The sequence below is a fragment of the Lissotriton helveticus genome, chromosome 2_1 (genome assembly GCF_964261635.1).
Source record: "Lissotriton helveticus chromosome 2_1, aLisHel1.1, whole genome shotgun sequence".
NCBI classification, from domain to species: domain Eukaryota; kingdom Metazoa; phylum Chordata; class Amphibia; order Caudata; family Salamandridae; genus Lissotriton; species Lissotriton helveticus.
Window position 1 is genome coordinate 1,591,740,212 of NC_136059.1, and position 14,888 is coordinate 1,591,755,099.

At 48.3% G+C, this 14,888-nt stretch overlaps 1 protein-coding gene across 3 annotated transcripts in view; it reads right to left on the reverse strand.

The window, feature by feature from the left end:
* LOC144818798 (phospholipid-transporting ATPase ABCA1-like) overlaps nt 1-14,888 on the reverse strand; it is a 3,252,877-nt gene that overhangs the window by 569,352 nt on the left and 2,668,637 nt on the right. For all 3 annotated transcript variants that reach the window (XM_078676562.1, XM_078676560.1, XM_078676561.1), the window contains exon 44: nt 8,274-8,380. In XM_078676562.1, the coding sequence (XP_078532688.1) occupies nt 8,274-8,380 (107 nt within the window). The remainder of the gene's footprint in view (nt 1-8,273; nt 8,381-14,888) is intronic.

Genomic DNA, 14,888 nt, shown 5'->3' on the forward strand with positions numbered 1-14,888 from the left:
TGGCAGGCCCCGAGGGTGCTGGAGCCCCCTGTCCTGCAAGCCAGTCGAGGGTCTGGGCGCTAGGGTCCCTCTGGGCCTGGGCAGGCATTCCCTGGCCTGGCTAGGGTTCGGAACATGGGACCGGGCCTGGGGCTTGAACTCTGTCCGGCAGGTCCCGGGGTGCTGGAGCCCCCGTCCTGCAAGCCAGCCGAGGTTCCGGGCGCTGGGGTCCATCGGGGCCTGCAGAGGCTCTCCCTGGCCTGGGGGTAGGGTTTGGAAGCTAAGCCCCAAGCCCGCCAAGAGCAGGACGCCGTTTAGGCCCCGGTCGAGCGGGCGAGTGGATTTGTGGAGCCCTGGCCCCAGCTAAGCAGGTTCAGAGCCTCCCCGTGCCAGACTGACGCACCGGAGGGCCCACCGGAGGTCATGCCCGGGCCCCGGCAGCGCATGGGCAGCATATCCCCAGACCTGGTGACCTGGCAGACTGGGACCTGCTGGCACCCTGGCCCTGCCGAGCCCCAGTTCTCTCCCAGGGCTCCACAAATACGAAGACCAGATGGCCGGGCTTCCCTGGAAGTACCTATGAGGTGCCATTTGCCTCCCGGATCCAAGCGAGGGCTCCAGGAGGTCAGGCGCCCACGCGCCTTGGGTCCCCTCTGTCACCTCGCGTGCACAGATTACAAGAAAGGGGGGTAATTTCCCTCCGGATTACTAGGGACAGGGTACGCCCGGACACCCCTCCAAGGCTGGTGGTTCTCTGCCAGGGGGACCAGATGGGCTATGCCTGGGTACCACCTCCCTAGGCCACCTGGGGCTTCCTTCCTCCAGGCCAAGGGCATGTCAAATTGCCCAGGACGGGCTCCATGGCTCTTGGGCAGTTGTCCCCCCGGGCACCCGGGGCTCCATCCAGGCCGACAGCATGGAAAAGTGCCCAGGACGGGCTCCATGCGTCCCGGGCATTCGTCCCCCGGGCGTCCGGGGCTCCATCCAGGCTGGACGGCATGGCAGAGTGCCCGGGTCGGGCTCCATGGTTGCCAGGGTGGTCCACCCCTGGGTGTCGGGGCGCTCCAGGCCGACGGCATGAAAAAGTGCCCAGGACGGGCTCCATGCGTCCCTGGCATTCGTCCCCCAGGCGTCCGGGGCTCCATCCAGGCTGACGGCATGGCAGAGTGCCCGGGTCGGGCTCCATGGTTTCCAGGGTGGTCCTCCCCTGGGTGTCGGGGCGCTCCAGGCTGACGGCATGGCAGAGTGCCCGGGACGGGCTCCATGCGTCCGGGGCATTCGACCCCCGGGCGTCCGGGGCTCCATCCAGGCTGACGGCATGGCAGAGTGCCCGGGTCGGGCTCCATGGTTTTCACGGTGGCCCTCCCCTGGGTGTCGGGGGGGCTCCAGGCCGACGGCATTGAAAAGTGCCCAGGACGGGCTCCATGCGTCCCGGGCATTCGTCCCGGGACGGGACGGGACAGGGACGGGGACGGGAGAGTCCAGGCGGCTTCACTTCCATGCCCGGCCATCTGATCGCCCAGACTCCCTCGGCCATCTGGTCGCCCGGATCCCCTCGGGCATCTGGTCGCCCGCAACGCTTTCCTATGGGGCGACCAGATGGCCGAACTTCCCTGGAAGTCCCGATGAGGTGCCATTTGCCTCCTGGATCCCAGCGAGGGCTCCATGAGGTCGGGTTCTTTCACGCCTTGGGTCCCCTCTGTCACCTCGCGTGCACAGATTGCAAGAAAGAGGGGTAATTTCCCTCCGGATTACTAGGGGCAGGGTACGCCCGGACACCCCTCCGAGGCTGGTGGTTCTCTGCCATGGGGACCAGATAGGCTATGCCTGGGCAACACCTCCCTAGGCCACCCGGAGCTTCCTTCCTCCAGGCCAACTGCATGTCAAATTGCCCAGGACGGGCTCCATGGCTCTTGGGCAGTCGTCCCCCGGGTGTCCGGGGCTCCATCAAGGCCGACGGCATGGCAGAGTGCCCGGGTCGGGCTCCATGGTTTTCAGGGTGGTCCTCCCCTGGGTGTCGGGGAGCTCCAGGCGTTTGGCATGGCAGAGTGCCCGGGACAGGCTCCATGCGTCCCGGGCATTCGTCCCCCGGGCTCTTGGACAGTCGTCCCGGGGATCCATCCAGGCTGACGGCATGGCAGAGTGCCCGGGTCGGGCTCCATGGCTCTTGGGCAGTCGTCCCCCGGGCGTCCGGGGCTCCATCCAGGCCGACAGCATGGCAGAGTGACCGGGACGGGCTCCATGCGTCCCGGGCATTCGTCCCCCGGGCTCTTGGGCAGTCGTCCCCCGGGCGTCCGGGGCTCCATCCAGGCTGGACGGTATGGCAGAGTGCCCGGGTCGGGCTCCATGGTTTTCAGGGTGGTCCTCCCCTGGGTGTCGGGGCACTCCAGGCCGATGGCATGGCAGAGTGCCCGGGACGGGCTCCATGCGTCCCGGGCATTCGTCCCCCCGGGCGCCCGGGGCTCCATCCAGGCTGACGGCATGGCAAAGTGCCCAGAACGGTCTCCATGCGTCCTGGGCAGTCGTCCCCCGGGCGTCCGGGGCACCCACCTCCAGGCCGACGGAATGGCAAAGTACCCGGGACGGGCTCCACAGGCCCAGGGAGGCTCTCCCCAGCCTGGCTAGGGTTCGTAAGCTGGGGACAGGCCATGGACTTCTTAGCCAGGCAGGCATCCTGATATGGGCCACCGTATTAGGCCTGAGATCTGCCCGGCAGGCCATCAGAACGATGGCCTGCCAGCAGAAATGCGTCGGGCAAACTTTACGGCTCGCCCGCCGCGGACGGACTTTTTCCGCACCCGCCGCGGACGGTCTTTTTCCGCACCCGCCGCGGACGGTCTTTTTCCGTACCCGCAGCGGACGGTCTTTTTCCGCACCCTCCGCGGACGGTCTTTTTCCGCACCCGCCGCGGACGGTCTTTTTCCGCACCCGCCGCGGACGGTCTTTCCGACCGACATCATAATTGACCCCACAGAGCGCATGCCAGCTTTAGCAATGGTGGCTGTAAATGTAAATGTAAATGTATTTCGATTTATATAGCGCACGATTCACCCAGGGGTCTCAAGGCGCTTGCTTAGGGAACCCGTCCTGGTATTCCCCTGTGAGAGATACCCCGGCAGGGTATTCACAAGGTGAAAGCCAGGCATCCCGCCGCGAGGGGCCGTAGTGGAGATTAAGCAAGCTATTGCCCAGAGTCGCAGAGTGTGACCCCGTGAGTCGAGAAGGCACCGGAGCGAGAATTGTCGAGTCCGTGGAATTTTTGAGCCCGAGACCCGCCGAGGCGGGGAATCGAACCCTGGTCCACGGCTGATCTCAGCTTCCGGGTCTGCCGCCTCTAACCACTGAGCCACACTTCTCGCTGTCTTTTGGGGGGTTATTTGCAGCGCGCTATGGGCGCTTCCACTTAATGGGTATTGGCTATAAATATGCCCCCCCACCCCTTACACAGTTGCCATGCAAAGCGGGCGCTGTTAATTTAACAAAAATGTTTTTTACTAACTCAGCTATACAAGTTTTGAATATGCTCTGTTCCTTGCCCCTCCTCCTGCTGCACATATGCCCACATTTTTTTTCTTACACTATTTAAATTTTTGCTTGGTTTCAAGCGCCCTATGTGGCCCTTTCACATTAATAGAGGCCACGCCCCTTTCTTTAGACAAGAGTGCCTAAATAAAGGTCTCTGGCCGCTATTAAAGTAAAACCGCAGCATGGGGCGCTTTTACCAAAAAAAGCATTTTTTTGTCAACTTGACAAATGCTTTTTTTGGTAAAAGCGCCCCCATACCGCACTTTTACTTTAATAGCAGCCACAACCTTTCTTTAGACACGGCTCATCTAAGGAAAGGGTGTGGCCTCTATTAATGTGAATGCGTGGCATGGGGCGCCTGTTAACACAAGAATTTGCAATGCAATAGGTCCCGCATTGCAAATTACAATTCCTTTTATTTATGTTTTTAAAATAAACACATAAATAAAAGACAATGTAATTAACAATGCAAATAGCTCAAAGTCGCATAAATGCGAGACCTATTGCATTGCACATGCTTGTTTACTGATATTTTGACCGTTGCAACTGCAACTGCAGGGAACTCAGCTGAATTTCCAGAACGACTCTTTATGGGAAGTTTCATCTTGCTCATTTCCGAGAAGGTAACCCTGCATGGGTTTTCTCTTATGGTAGATAAGGCTCTTCATCTAGTTTAGTGACTGTTTCTTTTATGAACCACTTTATATTCATTTATGCTGTCACTAATCTATCTTTTATTTGATATTTCAATAAACTGAACTAATCGGAATAAAGATGACAAATCATACTAATACTTAAGATAAATAAAGGTTTTGAAACGTCATCAACTTCTCATCATTGACTGAACTGAACATTAAGGATCTGACAGTTGATATATGCATAATTTGTGTTTTCTTTCCAGCTTGATTCGAACCAAGGTGGCAAGAGTCAATTGACCTGTCAAGAGCCATCAGGATTTCCAAAGGAAGAAATCTGTAAGTGGGGTGTTTAGTCTTAAATACCGTCTGGCCAAATCCTCTTAGTCTCCAGCAAACCCCTGAAAAGAAGTTCAAACTTTGACAAAAAACAATACTTATAGCTCCTCATTCTGAGTTGCATTGTACTTGGGGCACGGTACAGTTGCATGCAATTTTGCTTATACTGTGTGATAAATCTACCAAAGTGTTACACAATTAAACATAAAACCACATGGAAAGGATTTACTGTGTTAGACTCCTTCTCCTGACCATAAAACTGTTTGGAATTTCCAAAGTCTGTGGTGTTTAATGCATATGTTTACGACCTTCTTTGAGCAGGTGGTACATGTATGTGGGAAGCTCTCAGTGTGAAAGAGAGATGAGGAAAAGTATGGAGTAAGGGAAGGCCCTTTCTGGCAGGGGAAAGCATTGTTTAATACTTTCCCTATCAGAAAAAAAACACGGAATGAGGATTGGCTGATTCTGCCGGTAAATCCTTATCCGAGTTTACTGTGTAGAATTACTGCATGGTAAAATCGAGCCAGGTTCTTCCACACCCAGGCAAACTAGGGGCCTGATTCATAAATGTAAACTTAAACTTTACTGTAAGTTTATGATAGTTTGCTATTCACTAAGGTATTTTACGAGTAGTATCTTTACGACTGTGGAGTGATCACACATACAAAGATAGGCCTGTCCTATCTTTTTATTTGCAGAGACTCTGCAGTCGTAAAGATACTACCGGTAAAATGTTGTTTTGAATAGCAAAAAATCATAAACCTACACAAAAGTGTAAGTTTATCTTAGTGAATCAGTCCATAGTGGTGGAAAAACCATCTCACTTGAAACCAGGCAGAGCGGAATTCCAGGAGGTAATTCCTCTCCACCTAATTGTACTGTGGCCTATAGAAGTAACTCTAAATGTGTGAATGTGTGTGTGTGCGTGTTTCCAAAATTAGACAATATTGTAAAACACTCTAAAAACCCTAATATGACAACAGAACAAAGATGTAACCAGAGAGCTGTTGTTGAATAATGCTACAAACATGAATAAACCCCAACATGTAACAAACATACAAGCAGAAAATCAAGTTGAAATAAAAGAAGTACGCAATCACCAAATAGCCAGTGCAGCAATTCACTAAACATACATCTGCTTCAATACAATTAAAAAATACAAAACCATTAAAAACACCAGTACTGCATTCAACATCACTTATTCAAGGTCTTGCAATACTCTATTACATCAACGTACTTGAGTACCAATGAAGGACAGGATCTTTTATAACTCTTGATTTTAGTTGTGCCCCTCCACATAAAAGTTCAGACCTGATTCAAAAAGCATCTTCAATGAGTTGGTGTGTCTCAATCTAGGTTTAAGTGTGACATACTCATGAATGTCAAGTAGTAAGACTGCATTAATCTCGATTTTTGTGAATAAGCCTGTCTGAGTCCTGGAAGGTATTCACAGAAAATGGTTTGTGAATCAGGTTGGAATATTCCAGGTTCACTCACACATTAGACCGAAGTAAGAAGTCACTCAGCAAAGAGCTATGTGAATCCCACCCTTGATGTTTATTGCTGTGGGATATGAGGCAAGTCTCTGTATTATGTGGTTTTAACAAACTGAAAGATGTTGTCTGTTTCAAAGGTGCAACTGCAGCCTGGCTTTTAAAGCCTTTGTGAGTCTTTGAGAGCAGAGAGAGAGTGTGTGTAGGAGAGAGAGAGGTGAACACGGTGGCATTTTAAAGTAGAATGCTGAAAATACGATAATACTTGGCAATCTTCGGCTGGGCACCACGCCAAGTTTGTTTGATGGGGAAATGTGAAGGGTAACCATGTTTTACAATTTATATATCTGTTTAATTAATCTTTGAAGAAAGTACTGTTTAACTGGCACCAAGTGCAGGAAGGGCCTGCGGCCAACCCCTACTTTTTGGTATGATGGTAGGCCGATCAGATGCCGTCCTTTGTTGTAATAGTCCAGGTTTTTTACATCTGCCCTGACAATTTTCTGTAAATTCTATTCTATTCCATTGTTAAACACTGTTGACCAGGGCACGAGTCGGGGTTACACGCAGGTGCACAGCATCCACCCACTCTTTACACAGGGTGGATGTCGTCCCCCTGCCAGGAAGTCGGGCCACACAGAAATATGCTGAATGTGTCCTGGTGTAATTTTCAGGCACCGGGACACATTCAGCACTGCCTGCATGTTTCCTACATTCGATTCCCAGCAGCAACGTGTAGGCAGCGAGAGAGCTTCTTCTGCACCTCCAGCTGGGTGGAAGTTAAGGCCATCAGGCCTCATTTTGTTTGAATGTCCTGGCTGGAAGCGGCCTGGAACTTCACACTTCAATGTAAATGCCACAGAGGGGAAACAAAGGCACACCGCTTATCTCTTCACAGGTATTTAAGAGAGGCATTGTTTTGCCTTTGTTCAATCCCTGTATAGAGCGTGCACTGTAAGAATGTCAGGTGTGTTGGTCTGTCCCAGTATTTACACAAGTAACAATTTCAATAGCACTATTTTCTTTCTTTTATGGCATTATGTCAGAGCTCTTTACGTAACATACACATTATACATTGACAATAAATCATATACATGTGTAAATCAATGTACAAGATGAGTTACATGAGACAGTGAGATTTACAAGGTGTAGGAGACGCATCTCCTTTACACTTCACTGTAGTCTTTTAGTAGGATTACAATTTATGAGCTGCAGGTAACAAAAGGATCTCTGTTTTAAAAGCGGTAACTCGCTTTCCTATCTATATAAAATAAAAATCTGTCATCTGCGTGTTATATAATGTGCTTTGCAGGAGACACATTTACCTTCTCTACTACTTCAAATCTGGGACTTCACAAAACACAGATTTCCCCAGCAAGTGCATTAACTACCAGCGTTATCTCACCATTTATTACTATTCCCTGAGATTTACTGGGCACCTTCACAGCAGATGCCTCAACCCAATAAAATATTTTAAAATGTAGACTTTGCAACCAATTAAGCATAACATCTAGTGCTATGCTTCTCCTTGTTGCCAATTTATTTGTGGCAGGGCTTAAAAAAATAAATGTATTAGTTGAGGCCCAGATTTTGCATCGGGATTGGGCCACTTTTTTGGGCACAACCCCAACGCCAAATCTTATTTGTTAAATCTCATAATGCGCATAAATGTACTCATGATATGCCTGATAAACATATGTGTAAAATCTTAATATCACTTCTTGTGATGTCACTTCCAGTGAGGTCACATTCTGCGGTGTCACGTGCAAAGTTACGCATCGTGACATCATGCGCTGTGATGGCACGCGTCATGATTTCACTTGCATACTGCCTAACCTGGTTAGTGCCCCCCAATTCTTTTTTTAGGACTGGTGCCCTGCTATCGGCTAAGCAAAGGAGAGCCTTTGTCATCTTCTTCATGTGTACCAGTGCAGGGTAGGCTAGAAACACTTTTCAAGAAACAACTCAAATGACCCAGATATTGTGCGTCAAATTTGTGTTTAACTTCCCCCAGTCTATTAACACAACAGTGCTAAATTTGATATCCGAGTGCCTTCTTTGTTGTCCGTTTTCTATGCTTCTCTGACTGCTGTTCAAATACGCCATTTGTGCCTCCCGAAATTGTAGTCCTATTTCTATGTCAGGAACGTGCATAATTACGTTTCCTAATGATAAAGTTGAATACAGTAATATAATTTTTAAGACTTCAGGAATTAAATACCAAATGACGAAAATTAGCAGAATATTTGCATAATTGTGTACGTCCTTCTTCAACTTTGCCACCCCCTGAGAGGCTTCTTACCTGAATCCATTGACGAACGCATCACCGCCAGACACGGAAATATCTCCGGTCAGCATTTTGAAGGTTGTTGTCTTGCCAGCTCCGTTTATTCCAAGAAGACCGAAGCACTGTCAGAGGGAAACCATTAAAATGATCGGTTTATCGCAGTATATTTTATCATGACAAAAATATTTCGGGCGCTCATGAATACTGCACGAGGGTAACTGATTTGCAGTCAAATTCAATTGCCCTGAAATAAAGGACACTCTGATCTGTTATCGGCTGGTAAACAAGGGCAGCATTATTCATGCGCGAAAAATGTACACATCATTTTACCCATGATTCATTTACAGCATTTCGCACTGATTAATAGCGTCCCCTCGCTCTCGCCGAGTGACATCAGAGATTAAATGGCGATCGTTCTGCATATCACAATGAAAGACAATATTCAACTCGCACAGAAAATTGATTAATCCAGGAACCTAATTTGGAAAATTGTTTCAACGTGCTAAATAGGTTTCCAAATGCTGGAATTATTATCAGGTGCTGATTTGCCAACTTGACTTTTTGACTTTCACTCCAGACCTCATTTAGTGAAGTGGTCTCTATTGTGTTGGCAAGCACTGGCAGCTCTCAACATTTTGAACAGGTGCAACACTGAGCCTTGGATTGCATAGTGTCTGGTGCACCTACAAAACCTTTTCGAAGAGGTTGGACCATGTCTGCTTCTAAAGAGTATAGTTAGTTACGCTGTAGCAGGGATGCTCCAAATAAACTACGACATGCTAGGTGATGGTTACTTCTCAATATACAGAACACTAATGAATTAACACAAACAGGAGGTCTCCACCTGACAGCACCAGCACTTTTAGGACGGTGACTTACAAGAATGATATAAAATCTTGCATATTCACTAACTCATCCAGCTATACATTCATCCCAGTGACGTAACGTAAGCATCCAGTCCAGGGAACTATCTGTAACCTACATGTCACTCACATCTTAGTGGTATATATTCTGTGAAAACTAGCACTAGCCTACCATTCCAGATCTGTTCTGTGGGAAATAGAAGATTGCACATATTGCCTTGTGTGAGAGAGGGAAGCTTGTTTTACTACTACGATGCAGTCCTGGTGCTTTGAGGAAGTAAAGCTGTCAGAGCTGCAGCCCAATTTTTACCTGTCTTGTGATGGGACAGTCTTATGCTGATGCTACCCTTGCTGTACCTGTCCTCTGAGGTTGGAAGTGAGCACTGTTTCTGCCCAAGGTGTACTTGTTCTGTGAAGAGGGATGTTTTCAATGCTATGCTAAAGCTTACTAAAATGCAAAGGATATTTTGAATGCACTTGCCTAACATGCCCAGGCTAGTCAGAAGCTTTTGTTGTACCCAGGGTAACATATAATTGAGGGGGGCCTGACCCAGCAATCCTGATTTCAATCGCAGCTTCGCTGCTTGACCAAACTCTGTGACCCTTGGCAATTTATATTTCCTTCCGTTGTATCCTTTTCCATGAGCATCTCCTTTGAGAGCACCTTGGAATATTTCAGTTCAGGATTTTCACTGTACAAAACCTCTCTCCTGTATGGTGTAATAGAGCATAACGTTGCTTCACCTATAACATCAATAAAATACTTGCATCTGTGGCACAGGACAAATGACTTGCCTCTTGGGTCAGTAATAAAATTAGAAAGTGATACCCATCCTGAGTCAGAATTGCACAATGCCTAATCAGGAAACCTGGTTTCAATTCTAGCTTCTAAGCTTGACCAAAGAATGTGACCCAAGGTGATCACTTTTCTACCCTGGGCCTGCTTTTCCGTGATCATCACATCTGAGATCACATTCAAATAATTCAGTTCAGAATGCACATTGGAAAAACATCGCTCTTGTGTATGATTTAGTAGACTATAATGTTGCATCATCTATAAACATAAAGGCTTATATTTAAGAAACAAGACAACTGACTAGCCTCTTGAATTGTCTCAGCAGAAAGGGTATGAATCACTAATTCTAATAAAGGTCACTGAGTGCAGTGATATAATCAAAGGTGCTAAAGTTCAATCCAAAATACACGTTTTTACATTAAAGTTTGCAGCTCTAAATAAAGTGTCTGTCACAGACACATGAAGCAGGGAATGATATTCTAGCTGAGCTAAGAGCTGTTCTAATCAGTTTCCACTGCACTACTTTTCCAGAAAAAATGCAACACAGACAAGGCCACTCAGAATTATGGGACCTGGCCATTACCACCTTGCTACCACTACCCTATTGGTGTTGGTAGCTGTTAGAAATGGGAGTCTCTAGTTGGCAAGGGCTTGCACCTTTGTCAAGTAGGGACCCTTCTTCCTAGTCATGATAAGGGAGTTACACTCCTAAAATAACCCCTGCTCACCCCCTTGGTAGCTTGGCACGAGCCTTCAGGCTTATCTCAGAGGCAGTGTGTAAAGCATTTGCACATAATCAACAGTAATACAGTGTAAGCACTACAAAAGGACACCACACCTGTTTAGAAAAATATCCAATATTTTTATACACTTAAAACAAGACCAAATCCAATAAAAATCCACAATACAGTACTTTAAAAATAATTAATTCGCAAGATGTCTTTAAATTGCAAAAATAATTTGAAAACACAGTTCGTATGAGTCAGGAGCTCGGTTCGAGCCTACCGCAATGCTGAAAACAACAGAGTCTCGCAGTTCCAGCTGACCGCTTCAGTACGGGCCAGCAACAGTGTGAACAGACTCGTTAACAGTACCTTTCTTAGTCTTGGCATTCGTCGTGGTTGCATTGCAAGGTGGAAGCGGTGCACAGTGCGGTCTCCTCTCGATGCGGTGTGAGCAGCGGCTCAGTGACGATCATCGAGACGGCAACGGTGAGACCAAGGCTTGCGGTGCAGGGTGAGATCGTGCTCGATGCGGTGCTGGCAGGTTGCGGTGCAGGTGATGGAGCTGGTCGTGGTGTTCATTGCGGTTACGGTGCAAAGTGGAAGCGGTGCAGGGCGCAGTGTCCTCTTGATGCGGTGCAGGCAGCAGCTCGGTGATGATCGTGCAAATGGCGTAGATGAGACCAAGGCGTGCGGTGCAGGGCGAGACGGTGCTCAATGCGGTGCTTGCAGGTTGCGATGCAAGCGACAGAGCCGGTTGGCGGGAATTGGTGCTGGCGGAGCCGGACAGCTGTGCATGACGAGGCGGTCACCGGTGTCGAGCCAGCGGAGACCATGTCGGTGAGACTAAGCCAGCGAAGTGAAACGATGCGGTGCGGGCTGCAGTGCCTTTCGATGCGGTGCAGGCAGCAGCTCGGTGACGATCGGGCAGACGGCGTCAGGGAGACCATGGCGTATGGTGCAGGGCGAGACGGTGCGGACTGCGGTGCCTTCAGGACACAAGGCCAGCGACGGAGTAAGATGACAGAGTCGTTTGCAGTTTCCTCTTCTCTGTGGCAACTGAAACAGTGGTTCCAGGAGCGGTACCCAGAGGGCGGTGAAGTCTTTGCAGTCCCTGAGACTTCTTAACAGGAGGCCAGCTCAGTTTCAGGCCCTTGGAGATACTCAGCACAAGTAGAGAAAGTTCAGTCCAGTCCAGTCCTATCACTGCCCAAGGCGGAAGCAGCAGCTGCAGGCCAACGCAACAACACAGCAAAGGGGCAGTAATCCTCCTGGCAGCTCTTCCAGCTCTTCTTCTAGGCAGGTTCCTTGATTCCAGCGAGTTCTAAAGTCTTGGGGTCTGGGCCCAATTATTTCAGCAATTCCTTCGTCCCCTGAAGGCAGAGGGGCCTGGACCTAGTTCAAACCAGTTTGGGGAGTATTCTGCCAGTGTGCACCTTCTTCCTTTGTCAGTGTGGGCCAGGGTCCTCAGACGCACCACAGGAGGTGGAGCCAGCATTGTGGAAGGAAAGCTCAGCCCTATTCAGACCCAGGTGCTACTCCTCCCACCCATCTATGTGTAGATGTGTCTAATCAGCCCTGTGCTGACTCACTCTGTCTTCTGGAGTCTCCCCCAACCCCTGTCACTCAGAAACCAGACAGACAATACACAAGCTAGCCGAGGCAAGCTGGAGGGTTAGGTCACAAAGTACCTACTTTCTAAAAGTGGTATTTTCAAACACAAAATGTTAAAACAAACTTCACTAAAAGATACATTTTATCATTATGAGTTCAGTCATACTCAACTCGAATTTCTACCATGTTCCCTGAGTCAGTTAGGATTATAGAATGGTATATTCAAACTGCCTACTCTGGCCTATGGGGAACAGGTAGCCTTGCAAAAGTGAAAAACAAAGTAGGCTGTAATTCACTATCAGGACATGCCACACACACCAGGGCATGTCCTACCTTCCATATACAATGCACCCTGCCCATGGGGTTACCTTGGGCCTACCGTAAGGGCGACTCACATGTAGAAAAGGGAAGGTTTAGGGACTGACAAGTGTGTGCACTTGCCTAGTCGACATGGCAGCCCCAGGCTGCACACAGGCTCTGCAATGGCAGGCCAGAGTTACACTTTACAGGCTGTTTGCTTGGGTGGCACAATCCAGTGCTGCAGCCCACCAACAGCATTTGATTTACAGGCCCTGACACTCACAGTGCACTTTACAAGGGACTGACACATAAATCAAATAAGCCAATCATGGAAATGCCAATCCATACCACATTTTACAGCAGGAGCACTTGCACTTTACCACTGATCAGCAGTGAGGAAAGTGTGCAGAATTATTACACCAGCAAAAACAGAGTCAAAACCGGGAAGCCAGAAAGCAAAAAGTCAGGGGAAACACGCCAAAAGATGCCAAGTCTAACAGTAGCAAACCAGGAGATGCTTTGGTGTTGGGTGAATGGGTTGTGGTGTCAAGGCATATACAATGACACTTCTGACAACCTGTTCACTGTGAGGATTGCACGGCAGTGTGGGCATGGGCTGTTTCCTACTCAGGCTTGTTATCACACACTCCTAACAAGCAGACTGGACTATGGAAATGCCCTCTATGCCGGAATCAGGTCCCGCTCCGAAAACTCCAGACTATCCAGAACACCGCAGCCAGACTCTTCCTCAGCACCCCGTCTACATGAACACATCACCCAGCGCCTACGAGACCTATAGTGGCTCCCAGTCGCAAAGAGAGTAACCTTCAAGCTACTCACTCATGCCTTCAAATCCTTCCCAACACCTAGTCCCAATACCTCAATGAAAGAGTCTCCTTCTACGTACCCATGAGAAACCTCCGCTCCACCGACCTAGCCCTCGCTGAAACCCCAAGCATCCGCAGAGCCAGAGCTGGTGGAAGAACCTACTCCTTCATCGCGGCAAAGACCTGGAACGACCTCTCACGGAACATCAGATGTTCCCCCACTCTGCACACCTTCAGGAAGAGCCTCAAGACCAGGCTCTTTGGCCGATCCGGAGCTGCACGCCATGCCCCCCACCACCAAGTGCCTTGAGACCCTCACGGGTGAGTAGCACGCTTCACAAATCCCTGATTGATTGATTGACGCTTTGTTTACGATGGCCTGCCCTTTGAAACAGGCTGCACATGCAAACATCCTCTCCAACAGCACTCCCCTAGGCCTCTTCAAGGAGTGGGGCACAGGGAAATTTGCCATAGTGTCCCCCAATCTCTTGTGTGAGGTTGATGAACAATTCGATAATGCAGGGTTTGTTTCACAATATTTGATGTGAGATACCTGTATTCACGTGGAAGATGTCTGACACCATGAGGCTATTTTTGAACATTGAAACATGTAGATATAAAATAGAAGTTGGGTCTCTTTCTCAGCCCTTCTGTTTTTAATCTTGTGGTAAGAAGACACCAGTAAACTACATGTTTATCTCACCCCCATACGTTTTTTTAATATGTCTGGCACTTTAACAAAGAGAGCATATAACATGAAGAATGATGAGGGTTCATCATCTTATATGAGTACATTAATGTATAGTAATTCCATAGGAGGGTTGCCTGTTACTTCCAGGAGTTTTTACTTCTTGTATGTTTATGAAAATTGTGTAACAGTCCTCACTCACTGTTTAGTGTGTTAGCTACCTGTGTTGCACCTGCCCTGTTTGCGTGAGATAATCATGTTATGTTCCTTCTGCTACTGCCACCTTTATTTCACTTATTATTTGTGTTAGAGAAGGCTGCAATACTGCCATCAATGTTGTACCTTTATTGTGTTGTGAAGGTTGGAATAAAACCTTGTACTTCATATGAGAACAAATGATTCACATTGCAAACACTGATTTTAATGCATGATGTGAGTGAAAGAGCAAACCCACACAAAATATGCGAACATAGTTTTCTTTTTGATATGCATGTGCAATAAGCATTTTTTAAATGGAGTAGCTGCTTTTGTAAAATTTACAAACATAGCTTATGAAACAGCTTCTTAAAATGGTACGACAATTTTAGTCAGCAGCACTTTGTGTGCTCGGGTTTTAAGCCTACGGTGAAATTGTAAAAGCAAAACTACAAGCCCTACAATGCAACATGTCATTGGATAAAAAAAAAATAGGTGATGGTATTCTATGTTGTACTGCCAAAGCTCATAGTCATGAAATGCAAAATAAAACATAGTTCCTGGGTTTCTGTCTTTTTTATTGTAGGTAATCCTGTGTTAAACAGCCAGCTGGATGAGATGGTAG